This window comes from Octopus bimaculoides, chromosome 1 (assembly GCF_046866305.1).
Source record: "Octopus bimaculoides isolate indiv1 chromosome 1, ASM4686630v1, whole genome shotgun sequence".
Lineage (NCBI taxonomy): Eukaryota > Metazoa > Mollusca > Cephalopoda > Octopoda > Octopodidae > Octopus > Octopus bimaculoides.
Window position 1 is genome coordinate 174,670,399 of NC_142928.1, and position 19,242 is coordinate 174,689,640.

General features: G+C 35.6%; 1 protein-coding gene across 12 annotated transcripts in view; it reads left to right on the top strand.

The window, feature by feature from the left end:
* LOC106867666 (uncharacterized) overlaps nucleotides 1-19,242 on the top strand; it is a 95,513-nt gene that overhangs the window by 60,869 nt on the left and 15,402 nt on the right. For all 12 annotated transcript variants that reach the window (XM_052972728.2, XM_052972717.2, XM_052972700.2 and 9 more), the window contains 3 exons: nucleotides 23-961; nucleotides 14,867-15,411; nucleotides 16,768-16,977. In XM_052972728.2, coding sequence (XP_052828688.1) covers nucleotides 23-961; nucleotides 14,867-15,411; nucleotides 16,768-16,977 — 1,694 coding nt within the window. The remainder of the gene's footprint in view (nucleotides 1-22; nucleotides 962-14,866; nucleotides 15,412-16,767; nucleotides 16,978-19,242) is intronic.

A 19,242-nucleotide genomic window follows, 5' to 3' on the forward strand; every position in this document is an offset into this window, starting at 1 on the left:
ACCAGTTTTTCTGTTCTTTCAGTTGGGCAGTCAAATAGTGCTCGGATGTCATCTACGAAATTGTCACCTCTTCATGTCAGCCTAAATGCCAACCCAAACCTTGTGGAGCATAGTGGCTTTTCTGACAATAATTCTGATGGTAATAGTGAATTTGAAGAAGCTTTAAAAAATATAAAAGCTTTAAATGGTCAAGGCCGATATACTGACACTCCTGAAAATGAAGCTATTGAGAAAAATGTAGATAGCAATTTTGGAATAAAACCAGATAAGAAAAGCAGTTCTACTACTAACATAAACAAAAATACAAGTGAATCTCAAAAACAATCTGATGATCAAAATCTAGATGAATCGGTATCACAGGAAAACGTTAACAATAACTCTAGCCATATGAACTTATCACCCATTGATACCACTCAAACGAGTCCTTTGTCAGAAAATTATGACAATCCTGAAAATTTAGATGATGTTAAAAATAATTGTGATAAATCTAAAACATCAAAAAATGAAGCATCTGACAATGAGGAAACAGAAGTAAACTTCAATCATTTAAACTCTTTGAATGTTTCTTCTGATAAAAAGAATTGTAATGATAATGAAAACCATTCTGAGAAGAAGAATTTTGTTGGTAATGGAGACTATTCTGGGTCTGATGTTAAAGAATTTGTATCCTCTTATGGTTTGGATGAAAAAATAAAAGATTCATTCAAATATTTTTCAGAAAAGAACTCAAATTCAGCATTAAGTAAAATGCTTTTAAAAAAGAAGGATGACAGTAATGTTCAAAATGTAACATCAACAAGTGATTCCCAATCTTCTTCCAAATCAAACAAAACCAGTTCCTCACGTGGAAATTTATTTGAAAACTTTGGGACTATTGCTTCAACTAATCATAATGATGATAAGGAAGATGAGAAGATAAAAGAAATTGATGAATATATTTCTAAGAGTAACGGGCAAGTTGGTAAGTTTACCTCAGTACCACCCCTTTTTTTTCTTTCTTAGCTATTTTGACATTAGCCCCCATGTACATATTTTTAACTCATGGGTATAAATTGTTACTAGCATTGTGTAAGCCCAATATATACTAACCTAATTTTTTTGTAGCGATTAAGATTTTTTCCATTAGCAAGAAATTAGAATTTAATGCTTAGAACTTGTGCTAGTTGAGAGAATCTAAGTATACTATAAAATCATCCAGAATATTTGATAGCCATATATTCTTTTAAGTTCCGACAGAAACAGTTTACAAACATGCGTATGGATTTTAAGATTTTAACCGTCATTTAAAAACAAAACTAAATGAGATTTCTTTGATATTCCATATATATATCTTCATCTTCGAAAATTTAATGCTTGGTGCGAAACTCTTGTTCAGCTGCTTTTCTGTTTTTACTTGATTTACTTTTTAGGTATTTAAATTTTTTTCAAATTAACTCATTCTTATTTGTAGATTGTTTTATATAAACAGTTAATAACTATCTTCATCATCTATAAGTACATTGTATTCCTTGTTTGGTTGAATTAATATTTAGAGTTTCATTTAGTTTTTTTTTTATGCTATGACATCATTAAGTCTTACTTATGAATAATTAAGAAAGTATTTTAGGTACACTTTTGGTCTTTTATACCTATTTAGAATATTAAAATTATTGATAAAACAAGCATTTTAGTTAGCAAAAATATGTTCATGAAACTGAAATACTGGTCTTAAATCCTATCTAAATAATAATTCTAATTATTGTTGCTTTAGTGAGAATAAAACTCATGTAATGTTCCTAGTCGCTTCAATATGGCTGTCCGTTTGAATGGACTTTACTGCAATTTTTTAACCCCAAGAGGACTAGCTGGTTAATGATACACAGCTGTGTCCAATATATTGCGAGCAGGGAAGTGAACCCCTACCATCCTCTAGCAGCGGGACCAGCAGGCCAGCCTGGTTTCAGGCTATTTCTGCCTCTCTTCAGTACTGGACACCTCATCTACTAGAGATGGCAATAGCTTGCTTCTGCTTGCAATATATATAAATTCAAGCAACAAACAGTTGCTGATTTTTGCAACCAGCAAAAATGTTAATTCTAAAATCTCTGTAAGAGATCATCGCAGTAGTTGTACTAACAAGTTATGTTTGCAGCCACTTCAACATGGCTGTCTGTTCGAATGGAGGCAGAAATAGCCCGAAACCAGGCTGGTCTGCTGGTCCTATCATTAGAAGGTAGTAGGGGTTCACTCCCCTGCTCACAAAATATTGAAAGCAGCTGTGCCTCGTTAACCAACTAGAGATGTCCTCTTGAGGTTAAAGAATTCACAGTAAAGTCTGTTCAAATGGACAGCCTTGTTGATGTGGCTATGAACATTACTTGTTAGTACAACTACTGTGTTGATCTCTTAGATTTTAGAAATAGCAATTTTGCTTGTCACAAAATCAGTGACTGTGTTGCTTAAATTTATATATACAGCGAGCTACTGCCATCTCTAGCAGATGAGGTGTCCAGTTCTGAAGAGGAGCAGAAATAGCTTGAAACCAGGCAGGTCTGCTGGTCACATTGCTAGAAGGTAGTAGGGCTTCGCTTCCTTCGCAATATATCGGATGCATCGTTAACCAGCTAGAGGAGATGTCCTCTAGAGGTTAAAGTCTGTTCGAATGGACAGCCATGTTGAAGTGGCTACAAACATTACTTGCTAATACAACTACTGCATTGATCTCTTAGAAAGATTTTAGAGCTAGCATTTTTGCTTGTTGCAAAACTCATGTACTTTACAACTTAACTTAACTTATAAGATTTATTGCCCTTAATTTAGGCTCAAATTACATGTTTTTGAAAATGTCAAAGATTCTGTAAGATATAGCTAGATGAAGGATATTGTATGAATTGTAGAAAGGGAATTGCGAGAGAGCTGTGTGTGTTTTAAACTTTTTTTTTATAAATCTGATAAATTAAGAAAAATAGTTTAAAAATCTTATTTAGTTTCTTAATAGAGCATGTTTTTATTGTATTTTGTAAAAGTTACTTTACTTTAAACAGTACAGCCACCACCATCATTGTTTATTTTACATTACTATAAGATGTAAATATTGTGTTTTGATTATATAAGGGAAGCTTGTTTGTAAGGTGTGCTATACTCAAATTTTCGGGGGGGTTTTTTGGGTTCTTTTGCATTAAATTGTGTTAAACTCGTTTATCCAAGTTGTTACATTCTTAATTTTCTTGCCGTATCTCTGCTTCAATTATTATCTAGCCATTTGTCTGTGTTATCTCCCTCTGTTTATTTCTTCTGTAACTATTATATAATCAACATTTATTTTATGTTTGACAATTTTATATTCATTTTGCACAAGTGTATTGTAAAATTTATTATTCATATTTTGCATCTAGTCATTAACAATTTATGCTACTAAATGTCTGATTTACTTTACAATGAGTACATAATATATATAGCACTCTACACTTTATAAGGTGATTAGCCGATTAACATAGACAACTATAAGGAGGATTCTTTAGTCTTGCTGTTGACATGGCAACTCCTATTGTACTGGTGTTATAAGAAATTGCAGCCAGAGGATTACGTAAAGTGATTGACCAATAAGAATGGCATCCAATTTTGGAAAACATGTTAAAAATGGAATATAAGAAGTGAGATGTCCCAAAAAGTTTAAGTTTAAAATGAAAAAGGTTGAACATCAAAAGCAGCATAAATCACTTTTAAAATAAATAAATTCAATTTGATTCTTAACTCTTCTTTATTGAAATTAAAGCATTGTTTGAAAATAAAATTTTAGTGAATGCACCATGAAAGATTAAAATGAAATAAATTATATTCAAGAATATTGGAAAGTTTATCTCTACAAAATTTATTACAGAAACATTGTATCTTTTGAATGGTGGTTAAATTAAAAATCCAGATAAAAAATTTACTAACATTTTGTTCTTAGATAGATTTGTTTCTACTAGATCCTTCTTCACAGAAGCCATTGGTTATCTTCAAATTAGAATCTGTGAAATTGAAAATTTTAATGTATTGTATTATTATATTTAGTAGGAGTCAATTCATTTTCACTGACTCCAACTCCACATCTGTGATGATGACAATAAAAGTTCTGTCAGTGTAACCTGAATAAGGTTAGAGTGGGAAAAGCTTGTGGAGCTATTAGTTGTGCTGGCAACATAGGGAAGTGTTGATACTGCAAAGCTTGGAGAGAAATGAAGCAAGCATGCTGTATTGGAATGTTAGTATGCATGAAAGATGTGGTAGAGATAAATTGGGTATAAGAGGAATCAAATGTAATGTGCAAGAATGAAGATTGTATTTGTATAGGCATGTGTGCTTATGGAGGAAAACATAGAGACAAAAAATTACCAGGAGATTCAAGTGGAAGAAAATTTGGAAGAGGAAGACATTAGTGGAATTGGTAAAAACTGATGTTAGGATGCTGAACCTCACAAAGATGATTAAGGTGCACAATAGTGGTGAGATACTGTGTTGACAAGGATCCATCTAACCCATGTGAACATAGGAAAATAGACAAGACAATGACTGGTGGTGGTGGTGGTGGTGGTGGTGGCAGTGACGATTCTGCTATTGCTGTTGCTCAATTTATTTTGGTTGCATTCTTGCTTTCAATTAATGAAATGTGACTATAAGTTTTAGTTTTCTATGTCATCCCCCCCCCCTCCTATAATGTAAATAGATGGTTAGCTCATTTTCAATTACATGCAAAGCAAGATGAATATCAAACAGTTTAAATACATATATTATTCCTAAGAATATATATATTTTTCTGGTCATTTATTTGCTGAAAAAGTAAAAAATTGTTATTCAAGTTTAATATATGGGAAGTATCAAATCTTAGTATTTCTATTAATATGCCTACTAACAGAATAATTAAAATTGACCTTGTTACTAACCAATTACAAATACCAAATTAAAGAAGAAGAATTAACATCCATTTTACCATGCCAGAATGGATTGGACAGAAAGTTATTGCCTGCACTAACACATGCACATGTGCACCAAACATATGTGTATACATGTGTATTTAGAAGGTGAAAATTTCAAGTTTGAATGGATTCTCAAGTTATACCAAATTATGTATCTTGAAGAATTGGAGATAATTTCTGTTCATGTGAGGGCATGGAAAGATTAATACTGAATCATCATAATTGCTTTTGTCTTCGTTTCCCATGATGTTATGAGTTGGATACAATTCCTGTTATTTGTTAGGGTTAAAGTTATACACTAAATAACCAATATATACAAAACCACTGTCATTGCCAACATACTATTTTCAAGATAGCATGTTAGCACTAGTATTTAATGTATGCATATGTGTATATACCCCCCCCCCCTCACACACACACACACACACAGAGGCATACATTGATTTGGAGATTGTTTTTGACAAGGTCCCTTTTACTGCTATGTACAAAGGAGCAGTCAGCAAGGTGAGATCTATTAATGAGTTTAGTTTGTAGGTGTGGGTATACCAGAGCTCATTTCTCAACCCATTCCTATTTATTATAGCACTCCATGCCAGAACAGGGAATTTTAGAAGAGCTACTTTTGGGAACTTACAGCTGATGACTTGGCATTTATTGCAGAATCAGAACTGAAGCTGAAGTTCCAGACACAGAAGCAAAATCTGAAAATGAAAAATGTTAAAGTTCACTTAGGGAAAACGAAAGTTTTAGTTAATATTAAGGATGGTAGAACCCTTATAGAATCAGGGATAAGTTTGTGCTCTTCCAACAGAAAAACAGTTGGTAAAAATTCCGAAAGATATGCCCAGTGTAATGGAAGCATGAAGGGTGTAGTGTAATCAAAAATGGCCTAACAGTAAAGGTAAATTTCATATGGTGCAGTGATCAATAAGAGAACCCAGGAAATAGATTCTCTTAAATACCTAGATGGCTCCCTAAAAGTAGCTGATAGCTTTCACTACCTAGTGATCAAATTAGTGAGAGTGGATATTCTGAAAGTGTGGTAGTCAGAATAAGAACATATTGGGGAATATTAGAAGAGCTATTAATTCTGCTGGCATTATCCCTCAAGATGAAGGGCAGATTGTATGATGTTTGTGTGCTAAATGTACTGCTATGTAGCCTTGAGTGAGGAAGGAATGCAAAAGTTTGGAAGAAAGGAGATAAACATGGTTTGCTGAATGTACCATGTTAATGTGCATAAACAACAAAGTGTAAATGAACTGAGGGACAAACTTGGTCTAAGAGGAATCAGATGTGTGCAAGAGAGGAAACTAGACATGTAATAAGAATGGAAGAGATTACAGCTGCATGAGCAAGTACTGAAAGGTACCTGTGGAGGAGAGAGATTGCAGAAGATTTGGTATGAGATGGTGAAAAATGATCTGAAGATGTTACATCTGATGAAGATGAGAGAAGATTGTCATCTACCAATTAGTAGTGCTACAGAAGACTCAGTCTCATGTGCAAATTTAGTGCACATATCCCTCTGCACATTTTCTTCTTTCATTCATTCTATACCCTCATGGTGGAACACTAAGGTATAGAACGGATGAAATATAATACAAAAAAAAAAAAAACCTAATACAGATAATACAAAAAAAAACCTAATGTGTATATCTGAAAGTCAACTCATTGTATCCATTTGCACATCACGAAATAATACTTAAAAGACATAACCATTATATCAGCAGGGTATATACTATACTTCTTTAATTATCTCCTACTTTAGTTAACACTAAATTAATTAAATATGAAGGAACTACACGTGTTTCAGTATTGGAAGATTATAATATATGTACATACACACATCTATTCCTCCTAACTGGTTTGCCTATTCTGTACACTCTCATCTGCCAATCGTTTCTTTTATTCATCATGATATGCTTCCCATAACTGAGAGTAGGAGCAGGAGGTACTTGATTTGTGTATATTGAATATCTCCTTTCCCCATACCACTGCCACCTATATCCTTGTGTTACTCTTTCCTCCAGAATCATGATGCTTGTGTGAGGAAGGATTGCATTCTGACTGCCTTTATCCAGCCTTCCTGATTCTCTTGGATGCACCATTCTATCCATCCATATATAATGTGGAGCAAAATTCCACCTCCTCCAACACAGCACCATTCCTCCTTCCCACTCTGACTCCCTCTTACAAACCCATCACTACTTTTACCTTTCCCTCCTGTTACTGCCTTCTCACATTTTATCCTAACTGAATGATATGGAGGAGTAACACTGCATCTCCTACTCAACTCTCTCTGCCATCCTATCACTCTGTTATTAACCCTAGCAAATGGCCCAATGTGTGTTGTCATGGCAGACAGATTGACCTACTTCATCACTCTTGTTCACCTATTCAACCCACCTTATTTCTACTTTGTCCTTTTCCTCTTCTTAATACTGATTCCTGTCATCCTCCCCCTGTTTCAATTATTCCCACCACAATATTGTTCTCTCTACTATTCTCTCCACTACCATCCTTGGAAACTGTCTCACTTTGTAAGCTGCTTGGCAATCCCTTGGAAAGCATCAAGTACACTTTGTTAGTGATTAGTAATCAAGTTGAGCAACAACAAAGCAGGACTTGAAAGGGCTCTTTCATCTTGATGATGACATGGTAACCTCTGTAGTATCATGAAGAAATGCACCCAGTAAAGTGGTTGGTATTAGGAATGGCATCCAGTCATAAGAAACCATGCCAAAAAATGAAACATTGGACCAAGATGTAATCTTCTGACCCATTGAATCCTGTCAAATCTTTCTACCCATGCTAACATGGGAAATAGATGTATATATATATATATATATATATATACATACATATAGGCACAGGAGCTGTGTGGTAAGTAGCTTGCTTATCAACCACATGGTCCTGGGTTCAGTCCCACTGTGTCTTCTATAGCCTCGAGCTGACCAAAGCCTTGTGAGTGGATTTGGTAGACAGAAACTGAAAGAAGCCCATCGTATATATATATATATATATATATATATATATATATATGTGTGTGTGTGTGTGTTTGCCTCTCCCTACCATCAGTTGACAATCGATGCTGGTGTTTACATCCCCGTGACTTATCGGTTTGGCAAAAAAGACCGATAGTAAGTGCTAGGTTTAAAAAAGACTAAGTCCTGGGGTCAATTTGTTCGATTAAAGGCAGTGCTCCAGTAAGGCTGCAGTCAAATGACTGAAACAAAATAAAAGAATATATATATATATATATATATATATATATATATAATTTGAATAATTTGGGAAAACGAATTTCCAAATCAATCAGGTACAACCCTTCAGCATTACATGCATCTGCATATCGTACCTTGGGGTCTTATTTATCATATATTTATATATTTATCTATAAATATACAAAGTATCTAATGAAAGTTAATAATAATTCAAGTTTTAGGATTAATAGATATGCGGGTATTCTATTTCAGATAATACAAAAAAATAACCTGGGTATATCTGAAAGTAAACTCATGGTATCCATTTGCACATCGCAAAATAATACTTAAAGGACATAACTATTATACCAGCAGGGTATATACTATACTTCCTTAATTATCTCCTATTTTAGTTAACACTAAATTAATTAAATATGAAGGACCTACACGTGTTTCAGTATTGGAAGATTATAATATATATACATACACACAATTGTATACATATATAAACACATATGCAATCATCAGATTTACAATTATTCCAATACATCTTCCAGTTCTCTTTCAAAATATTATAAATCTAATTTTACATGCCTTTAAAAAATAAGCAATAAAATTAAGCATTAAAGATGAAAAATTAAATAAAAAAATTATACTTTGTAATATTAAGAATTAAAATTTATAAATTATACATTAAAAATATGAATTAATATATATATCAAACTTGTAAAATCAAGTATATAATGTCAGATACAAATTATAAGATATAAAATTATACTTCAGAATAAAAATGTCTCTGTTTAAATGTGAAATGTAACAAGAAAAATTCAAATACATATCTTCCTTTTTTGCTAGCACCAGGATTAGTTTTCAAAATGGCAATTAGAGGAAGATAGCATTGAACTATGGGAACTTATAGGTGATTAGTACCAAGTGGGGTAAATACACTATGCATAGTTTAAATTTAAACTATCCTCTATTACTATCTTCAATTTACCTATGTTGGGAGAAATATATAATTTGTTATTATATAATTTTAGTAATATTTAATTCATTTATTTAAATTATTTATTTATTTATATAGTCTATTTAAGTGCTGTAGAAATAAAATTGTGTGGATATTTGATTCAAGGGTGGGGGTTCAGTATTTCATTTTATTGAAGGTAAAATTACTTCGGTGTCTACATTTACATCCACATTCATCATATGTGTTTAATAATTCATCTCTAGACTGTAGTAGTTTCGTAAATTCTGGTATGCATAATAAACACATTTTATTCCCAATATTATAGGAGTGGGCTCTACCATTATACTCCAATTAAGGGTGTACTCTCTTTTTCTAGATTTTAATTCCCATATGACTGCTGAGGACATGCGTAAGCTTGCAAGAAATGAAGCTAGTATGCTCCGCTGGATGTGTAATGTCAGTGTGCATACACAACAGACTGTGAGCATCCTGAGAGAAAAGTTGGACATAAGAAGCATCAGATGTGGTGTGCAAGAGAGACTGCGCTGGTATGATAATGTGTTGCGTATGGATGAGGACAGCTGTGTGGAAAAGTGTTACAGCCTAACAGTGGGGGGAACCTGTGGAAAAGGTAGAGCCAAGAAGACCTGGGATGAGGTGGTGAAGCATGACCTTTGAACGTTTGGCCTCACTGAGGCAATGACAAGCGACCAAGACCTTTGGAGATATGCTGTGCTTGAGAAGACCTGGCAAGCCAAGTGAGACCATAACCGGCCCATTTAAGAGTACCCTTCAATCATTGGACAATAAACTATGCTTGAGAAGACCTGTTGAATCAAGTGAAATCATTGTCGTGGCCGATACCAGTCCCATTGGACTGGCTCACGTGCCAGTGACATGTAAAATGCACCAGTGCCGCTTGGCTGGTCCTGTTCCAGTAGCACGTAAAAAGCACCATTTGAGCGTGGCTGTTGCCAGTGTCGCCTGACTGGCTCCCCTGCTAGTGGCATGTAAAAAGCACCATTTAAGCGTGGTTGATGCTAGTATTGCCTGACTGGCCCTCGTGCTGGTGACATGTAAAAAGCACCCACTACACTCATGGAGTGGTTGGCGTTAGGAGGGACATCCAGTTGTAGAAACCTTGTCAGATCAGATTGGAGCTTGGTGTAGTCTTTTGGCTTGCCAGTCCTCAGTCAAGCTATTCAACCCATGCCAGCATGGAAGGCAGATGTTAAATGATGACGATGATGCTTTGAGTATTGTTGAGGAAGGGTCTTATTTTGAATAAGGGATCATGATTTTCATAATTTTCTTCCCTGCATACTGGTGTACTGTTGTGTTTCTTATGTACAAGGATTGACATAAGTTCAAAAACCTTGTTTGTAGTCATGGTTAGCTTCTTAATGTCCATTATAATGTTTAAAATGCCCCAATTTCCTCCAGGCATGTGAGAAACTGCAAACTTCCCCTACCCCTCTTTGTTTTATAATTCTGTGTTACAGTTTGTTTCTGCAGTTACTGTTGGGAATTATTGAAGAGTAAAAAAATAATATAAAGAAATAGCCAATTGCTTTCAACTATTGGAAACACTGTGATTGGGTCCTATCTCTTTTGAAAAACTTAAAGGTACTTTCTAAGTACTTCATACTGTTTCTTGTAGACACTCCTCACTTTCATTATCATTATCAGAGCTATTATTGGAGTTACTGCTTTTGCAATTAGAAATTGAAATATCTGATTCTCCATTATGCACATTGTTATACTTGTTGCATGTTTCATATATATATATATATATATATATATATATATATATATATATATATATGTGCCGGTGACACGTAAAAGCACCCACTACACCCTCGGAGTGGTTGGCGTTAGGAAGGGCACCCAGCTGTAGAAACTCTGCCAAATCAGATTGGAGCCTGGTGTAGCCATCGGGTTTCACTAGTCCTCAGTTAAATCGTCCAACTCATGCTAGCATGGAAAGTGGACGTTAAACGATGATGATGGTGATGATATATATATATATTGAAAATCCTTCACTTCAAATTCTGAATCACTACTGGTGAATGTGAAACTGGTTTCCATTTTTTCAGTTATAAAAGACAGAAAACACTTTGGGTGGTTTCAGGTGGGTTGATAATGAATATTTTCTGTCAGCTTTTTTCTCTTCAGCTTAGCTTTTTGAATTCAAGACTAGGCAGAGACTCTTTTTTTATTGCAAAAAAAAAAAAAAGAGACCCATCACAAAAATTTAAAACAAGTAATTTAGATTTTAAAATTAAAGCCAAAAGAATATTTCTGAAATTTAAAGGTTATTTAGTATTTGATGCTTTATCTTTTAATAATCACTGGTGGTTTAATGTAAACTGTCATATTGAACTTATAAAATAGGAAGGAATTATCTCATTCAGTATCTTCAACAACTACCACCAATACTGCTAATTTCTCAGAATTTGCAAATTGGGCTGGTGGGGGGAAATAATTCTAAGTTAGCCTTCCCTACATAGAATATCACAACATTACATCTAGAATTGTAAATGAAGTAATGCAAATATGTATCCTCTCATCCACTATTTTGTACCTAACACTTACTTGATCTTTTTACAAATCCTTACATTAGCACTGCCTCATATTACAACTGACATCACAGTTACCCTACCTTTTCTAGTCATTACTACATAATGACTTCAACACAGCATCAACCATGTTCAAAGAGACTAGTAGCCTGTACAAAATCCACCTCCCCCAACCCTTGAGGTCAGCTTTCCCTCTTGGTCTTCTTCTTTTGCATGATCTTTCCACTTTACTTGCATGGAATTTGTTATAAGTATCAAATGTTAAAACCAATGTAGCATGCTACATGTGATACACTTTATACCTAATTTTTTTCTTCGGCTCAGTTGTAATCTGCTGTTCAAGCATGCTAATGTTATATAGCCAGCAATGAATGCTTGCTTTTTTTTTTCAGCCTTCACAATACCTCAACATGAAATGCCCATGTTTTGCTCTCACACAAAATCAAACATCATACATAAGCATCATCCATGCAATCTACCCCTCAGAGAGTGAGTCCTAAGTCCTGGGGTCAATTTGTTCAACTAAAAGCATTCAAGGCAGTGCTCCAGCATGGCCGCAGTAAAAGAATGAAAGGATAGATATCAAACATTCAAACGTAACCACTTCTTAGATATTATTGTCTTCTTTACTGCTAACTAAAATTTTGTCTTTACTTCGGGGCCTTCAATTTTAGGATTTGCTTCCACATTTGGAATTTCTTTTGTAATTCCTTGACAAAGAGCTGCCAGAATTAAGGTCATTGGTATGCAGAAGTTGCTATGGACAGCTGTCTTAACATAAGGACTGGAAATCTATAATAAACAGGAGGAAATTGAGAACAGCCCTGATGGACACCTTGCATGTTAAATGCCTTGCTAAACTCATTATTAACTCTCACCTTGCTGACAGTATTTTTATACATGGCTTGAATAGCTTTTATACACTATTCATCTACATCGTATTCTGTAGTTGTATCACTGGGAAGAAGTCATTGATGAGACTCACATTCAGACATTAACCCAAACTGCATCTCATCTAAACTAATTCACTTTGTAGACATACTTGAATACTTTGTTTCTTTGTCCATCAATTAAAAATGTTTATAGTTACTCCTTTCTAGAGCATTTCTTTTGCTTTTGTAGCAGTTGATGGTGATACTACTATGGCTCCCCTTAACAGCAAAATTCCTTCAGATGACATACTTACTGCCCTGCACTTAGGAAAAACATTGAATATTCAAGGCTTTGATCATAGACCTAATCAACTGGAGTAGACCTGGAACAAATCGACAATAAACCTGATTGACTATGCAAGTGACAACTGCATGTCCTACTTTGCCAGACCTTTTCAGCACTTTAGTAACTACTTGTGATGGTCTAATCCTTAATAGTGCTTTCAACTATATAACTGTCAACTTCAATTGCTAGTTCTTCTATTGAGTCTAGCTGGAACCATGCTCCATCCTCACAAATCTTGTCTATGGCTCATAGCAAATTGTCTTATAGACATCCCAGTTATTCTTTATGCTGACGTTATCATCATATGCAGGTACATCTTCTTAACACCAGCTAGTATTTCTATGAGCCTATGTTTGGCTGGAGGGTCATTCAGCTTCCAAACTGTCCTTCCTTCTCCAGTGTCTCAGAATATGGCTAGCTCTTACCATGAGGTTATTGATCACTAGTCTAGGTTAAATTGTCCCTCCTTCACTTAGGAAGGACTCACAACTGGTTACGGTCTTGTTTCTTGAGTGTGAAATCTATTTGGTATACATGTTCATCTGATTAGTAGATTTATACAGTGGCTGGTTGTTTGCCTGAAGTTATTGCTGTAATGGGTTAATTCATTTGTGTCACTGAGCTGCAGAAGCCTTGATTCCTCCTCATTCTTCATTCTTCATACCATAGAGTCTCATATTTACCAGAAACAATCATCATGGTGTCGCTTAAGGAGTCCGTTTGTTACCTTGATAGTCAAAAGAGTTGTTTCACGCAAATAGCACCCATGCTGGTGGCACATAAAAGCATCCATTACACTCTCAAAGTGGTTGGCATTAAGAAGGGCATCCAGTTGTAGAAAACCATGCCAAATCAGATGAGTCTGGTGCAGCCTTCTAGCTTACCAGCCCTGGTCAAACTGTCCAACCCATACCAGCATGGACAACGGACATTAAATGATGATGATGATAACTTCACAGAAACAGTCCTTTTGCTCATTTACCAGTCCAGGTTATAGTGCACATATAGCGATAACTGTTACTGTTAAGTAACTCCTGATTAGTCTTTGCAAAGAGAGAACTCAATTATACCTCTCATCTCTGAACTCTGCAAAGTGTTTAGTAAAAAACATTTTATATTTAATTACAAACCAGATAGGGATTTACATTATTTACATTTGATGGATATTTGTCCTCATCTTGTTTGTTGTTAACACAATGTTTCAGCTGATATACCCTCCAGCCTTCATCAGGTGTCCTGTGGAAATTTCGAACCTGGGTTCTCATTCCTAAGGTATTTTTTGATGTTATAACAATAATAATTACTATTATTATTCAGGTAACTGCCTGGAATCAAACTCGGAATCTTGGGGTTAATAGCCCACGCTCTTGACCACTACGCCATATGCCCATGGGCATATGGTGTAATGGTTACCACTACGCCATAAACCCATGGGCATATGGCGTAGTGGTTAAGAGCGCGGGCTACTAACCCCAAGATTCCGAGTTCAATTCCAAGCAGTGACCTGAATAGTAATAATAATATCGAAAAATACCTTAGGAATGAGAACCCAGGTTCAAAATTTCCCTAAGAAACCTGATGAAAGCTGGAGGGTATATCAGCCGAATTGTTGTGTTAACAACAAACAAGATGTGGACAAATATCCGTCAAATGTAAATAATGTACATAATTTCTCATCTCTTAAACATAGAACAGAAAGGGATTTGTTTGATAACTGTGAAGTTTCTAGTACTGACTTGTTCTAGTTTCTATGTACCGCAGTTTCAGTTGCTAAAAGATGGGTACTATTTTCCAAGCTTTTTATTTTTTTTCTACATATGTTTCATTAATATGAGGTTTTTTGTGTTTGAAATCCATTATTTCTATGAAGTCTGTTGTAAAAATTATTATATATATTAATGTTATATAGGAATTTTTGAGTTACCTCTGATTATAGGGATGGTTTTGTTTTATTTTCAGATTCATCTGTGTCAGCACCATTACAACCTGAAGAACCAGATAAGGATATTTCGACATCTGATAAGGATGATACAGAAATAAGTAAGGATGTATCTAATTCTGATGAAAAGGAAGAGGCTGATCTGGATAATGATAACGGCAAAGAAGTTGACAGCAGTTCTGAAAGGCTTTCTAAAACACCATCTCCATTACAATTTTCAAGAAACAATTCCAATGAAGATTTGTCAAGTGTTACTAAGTCTTGTGAAATTTCAGAAAGCTGGGAAAATAACGATAAAAAAAGATCTGCTGAAGAAGCTGATGATTGGACTGATGCAGAAATTGCCCCAGTAAAACGATCTCGTTTAGATGATGTAATTGGTAACTTAGGGTCACGGATTGGTATTAAATTAGATTCTATCCCATTTGTTGACGAATTGGAAGAGTCTAGTAAAGACAGTGATTCTAGTGAAAAACCCTCTGAAGAATCAGTAACAACAGACGAAGAAGAAGATCAAGAAAAAACATCAAATTCAGACCAAAAGTACATCAAGATATCTGAAAAGGTAGCATTCATTCATTTTGGAAATATCTTTGTTCCTAGATTACTGCTTCATTGTACTTTGAACTTAGATATTTTTGTCTCTCAATTCAAAGGAACATTTTTCAAATATCATACCCTTTAACTCTTTTGTTATTATATTTCTGTTGACATACACCTCATTTGTTTCAGTTAATTTTCAGATAATGAAGGCATGAGTAAATTAACTTGTTATTATTAAACTGGTGTTTGGAACATAAACATGAAATTTTGATGGAAGGTTAAAACAGTATGCTTACATCATAGAGCTAGATGTGATCTTGGCAAGTTGGTATTAGCTAAATATTTCTGGATTAAAAGTGTCATAAGATTTCATTACCATTTTAGTAATATTTCATTATAAAAATACAAATTAAAAGAAGAAAAAAAAAATTAGAAAAAAAAAATTTAATGTAATGATATATTGATTACAGTTTTAATGCTTTATATATATTGTCGACATCATCATCATCATCATCATCATCATCATCATCATCATCATCATCATCATCATCATCATCATCATCATCATCATCATTTAATGTCAGTTTTCCATGCTTGTATGGGTTGGACAGTTTGACTGGAGCTGGCAAGTCAGACAGCAGTACCAGGCCCCAATTGTCTGTTTTGGCATGGTTTCTATGGCTGGATGCCATCCTAATACCAACCACTTTACAGAGTGTACTGGGTGCTTTTTATGTGGCACACACCTCTGTTCTTAAATATAGATAACCAGAGAAAGGTTATCCCAGTTCTAATTGCTGTTTAATGATTTTTCCTTCTTATTGTTCAAAATACTTGCACAATGGAACTTCTACTTACCAAATTCATTCACAAGGTTTTGGCTGGCCCAAAGCTATAGTAGAAGACACTTGCTCAAGATACCATGTAGTGGGACTGAACCCAAAACCATGTGGTTGGCAAGTGAACTTCTTTTCCACATTGCCATACCTGCAACTCACATGTTGCAAGGTTATACGCATTTATTATTTAATTTTTTTTTACTATTAAATTACTCAGTACTATATTTTTCACTTCCAAGATACATCTGACAACAACTTGTACTGACTCTGGTCTTGTAACTCAATTACATCTATGTTGTATTCAAAACATTGGTAAAATTTCCCACTTCAAACACTAAAGAGCTTTCATACTTTTTAAATGTGATTTGTGTTGAGTAATTCTCTCCTGTGAGTATGAGGTACTGAAGACAGGAGGAGTATATTTGATTCATATTTAGTTAAACTCAGTTCTTTTGAATATTTAAAACATACTTGCAGCAAATTATAGCTGTACTTTTTGATATATTAATACTAAACTGGGTTTTTGTTTTTAATCCTAGGAATTAGCTGAGATTGTAAAAAGAGAAGTTATAAATATTTTAAACAGTAAAGAAACCACTTTAGAAAGTCTTCAGGTTAAAATTGATGAATTACAAGCGACAAATGAATATTGGAAAACACAAGCAAAGGAGTTACATAAAGAAGTTCTTGAACTTACTGTGTTGCAGCAAAAACAAGAAAAACGAAAAGCTGCTGCTATTGCCCTTAAGGTAATAAATAGTGTATTTGTTTTTGCTTCACCTGTTGTTTAAATTGTGTTATTGTTTTTATTTAATCCTAAAAACATCTGAACTCTTTTTGTCACTTTGAATTTTATGCTTTTAGCAAATATGTAATTGGATATTCACAATTAGGAAGCAGACATTTCAGGAAAATTTAAGCTGTACATTCGAACTCTGTCAGAAATAATGTTCCTAGCTCTGATGTCATCATCATCATCATCATCGTTTAACGTCCGCTTTCCATGCTAGCATGGGTTGGACGATTTGACTGAGGACTGGTGAAACCGGATGGCAACACCAGGCTCCAGTCTGATTTGGCAGAGTTTCTACAGCTGGATGCCCTTCCTAACGCCAACCACTCAGAGAGTGTAGTGGGTGATTTTACGTGTCACCCGCACGAAAACGGCCACGCTCGAAATGGTGTCTTTTATGTGCCACCCACACAAGCCAGTCCAGGGGCACTGGCAACGATCTCGCTCGAAAATCCTACAGGAGCCAGTCAGGCGGTACTGGCAACGGCCACGCTCAAAATGGTGCATCTCATGTGCCACCCGCACAAGAACCAGTCCAGGGGCACTGGCAACGATCTTACTTGGCTTGCCGGGTCTTCTCAGGCACAGCACATTTCCAAAGGTCTCGGTCAGTAGTCATCGCCTCGGTGAGGCCCAATGTACGAAGGTCTTGCCTCACCACCTCAGCTCAGGTCTTCCTGGGCCTACCTCTTCCACGGGTTCCCTCAACTGTTAGGGTGTGGCACTTTTTCACGCAGCTATCCTCCTCCATTCTCACCACATGTCCATACCAGTGCAATCGTCTCTCTTGCATGCCACAACTGATGCTTCTAATGTTCAGCTTTTCTCTCAAGATACTTACACTCTGACGGGTATTCACATTGACATTACACATCCAACGGAGCATACTGGCTTCATTCCTTGCAAGCTTACGTATGTTCTCAGCAGTTACAGCCCATGTTTCACTGCCATGTAGCATGGTTGTTCGTACGCATGCGTCATACAGTCTGCCTTTTACTCTGAGTGAGAGTCCCTTTGTCGCCAGCAGGGGTAAGAGCTCTCTAAACTTTGCCCAGGCTATTCTTATTCTAGCAGCTACACTTTCAGTGCACCCACCCCCACTACTAACTTGGTCGCCCAGATAGCGGAAGCTATCGACTACCTCTAGTTTTTCACCCTGGAATGAGATAGAAGTTGTTTCCTGTTTGTTTGCAGTCTTTATTGCACCTGAACATCTGCCACAAACAAAAACTAACTTGCTAGTTAACCTGCCTTTGATGTTGCTGCACCTCTTATGTGTCCATAGCTTGCACCTGGTACATCTTATAGAGTTACTACCTACTCCTTTTCTACATACTGAGCAGGGCCATCTACCTGAAGGGGTTTGTGTTTTATCTACCTTCCTACTTATTAGGATTTTGGTTTTAGCTAGGTTGACTCTAAGGCCCTTCAATTCTAGACCTTGCTTCCACACCTGAAACTTCTCCTCTAGTTCTGATAGTGACTCTGCAATTAGGGCAAGGTCATCAGCATAGAGGAGCTCCCAGGGGCAACCTGTCTTGAACTCCTCTGTGATTGCCTGGAGGACTATGGTAAATAAGAGGGGGCTGAGGACGGAACCTTGGTGGACCCCTACCTCTACCCGGAATTCATTGCTGTACTCATTTCCAACCCTCACCTTACTGGCAGCATCTCTGTACATGGCTCGCACAGCTCTCACTAATCATTCTTTTATCCCAAGTTTCCTAATTTAAATACCTCTAGCGGCAATAATTATCAATATATTGTGGTAGACACAGTTGAGTTTGTGTTTTTTTTTTATATATAAATTTTCATTTCATTTTTTATAATAGTCAGCAGGGGAAGGCAGTGTTCTTTTTTCTAGGGTCTCTGAAGGATTGGTAGGAGAAAAGGTGGAAGATACCCTTAGATCTGTGACCTAGCCCATATGCTAGCAGCAAGGAACATTCATGGGCCATTTATTGGTGTGAAACCTAGCAGTGGATTAAGTCTACTACTCAAGAGCAGGAATGATCCCTCTGACAGGCTCCCATATAGTTTCTGTTTACCTATTTTCTCTCTGAAGGCATTGGTCATTCTAAAGCCTTGACAGTGATGCCATGCAATGGGATTGAACCTGAAACCATGTAGTAACTTAATCTTATGACCATGCCTATATACTTTTCTCACCTACAATATCATCTTTTTTCTTAATAAATAAATCTCATTCAATTTTAATAAA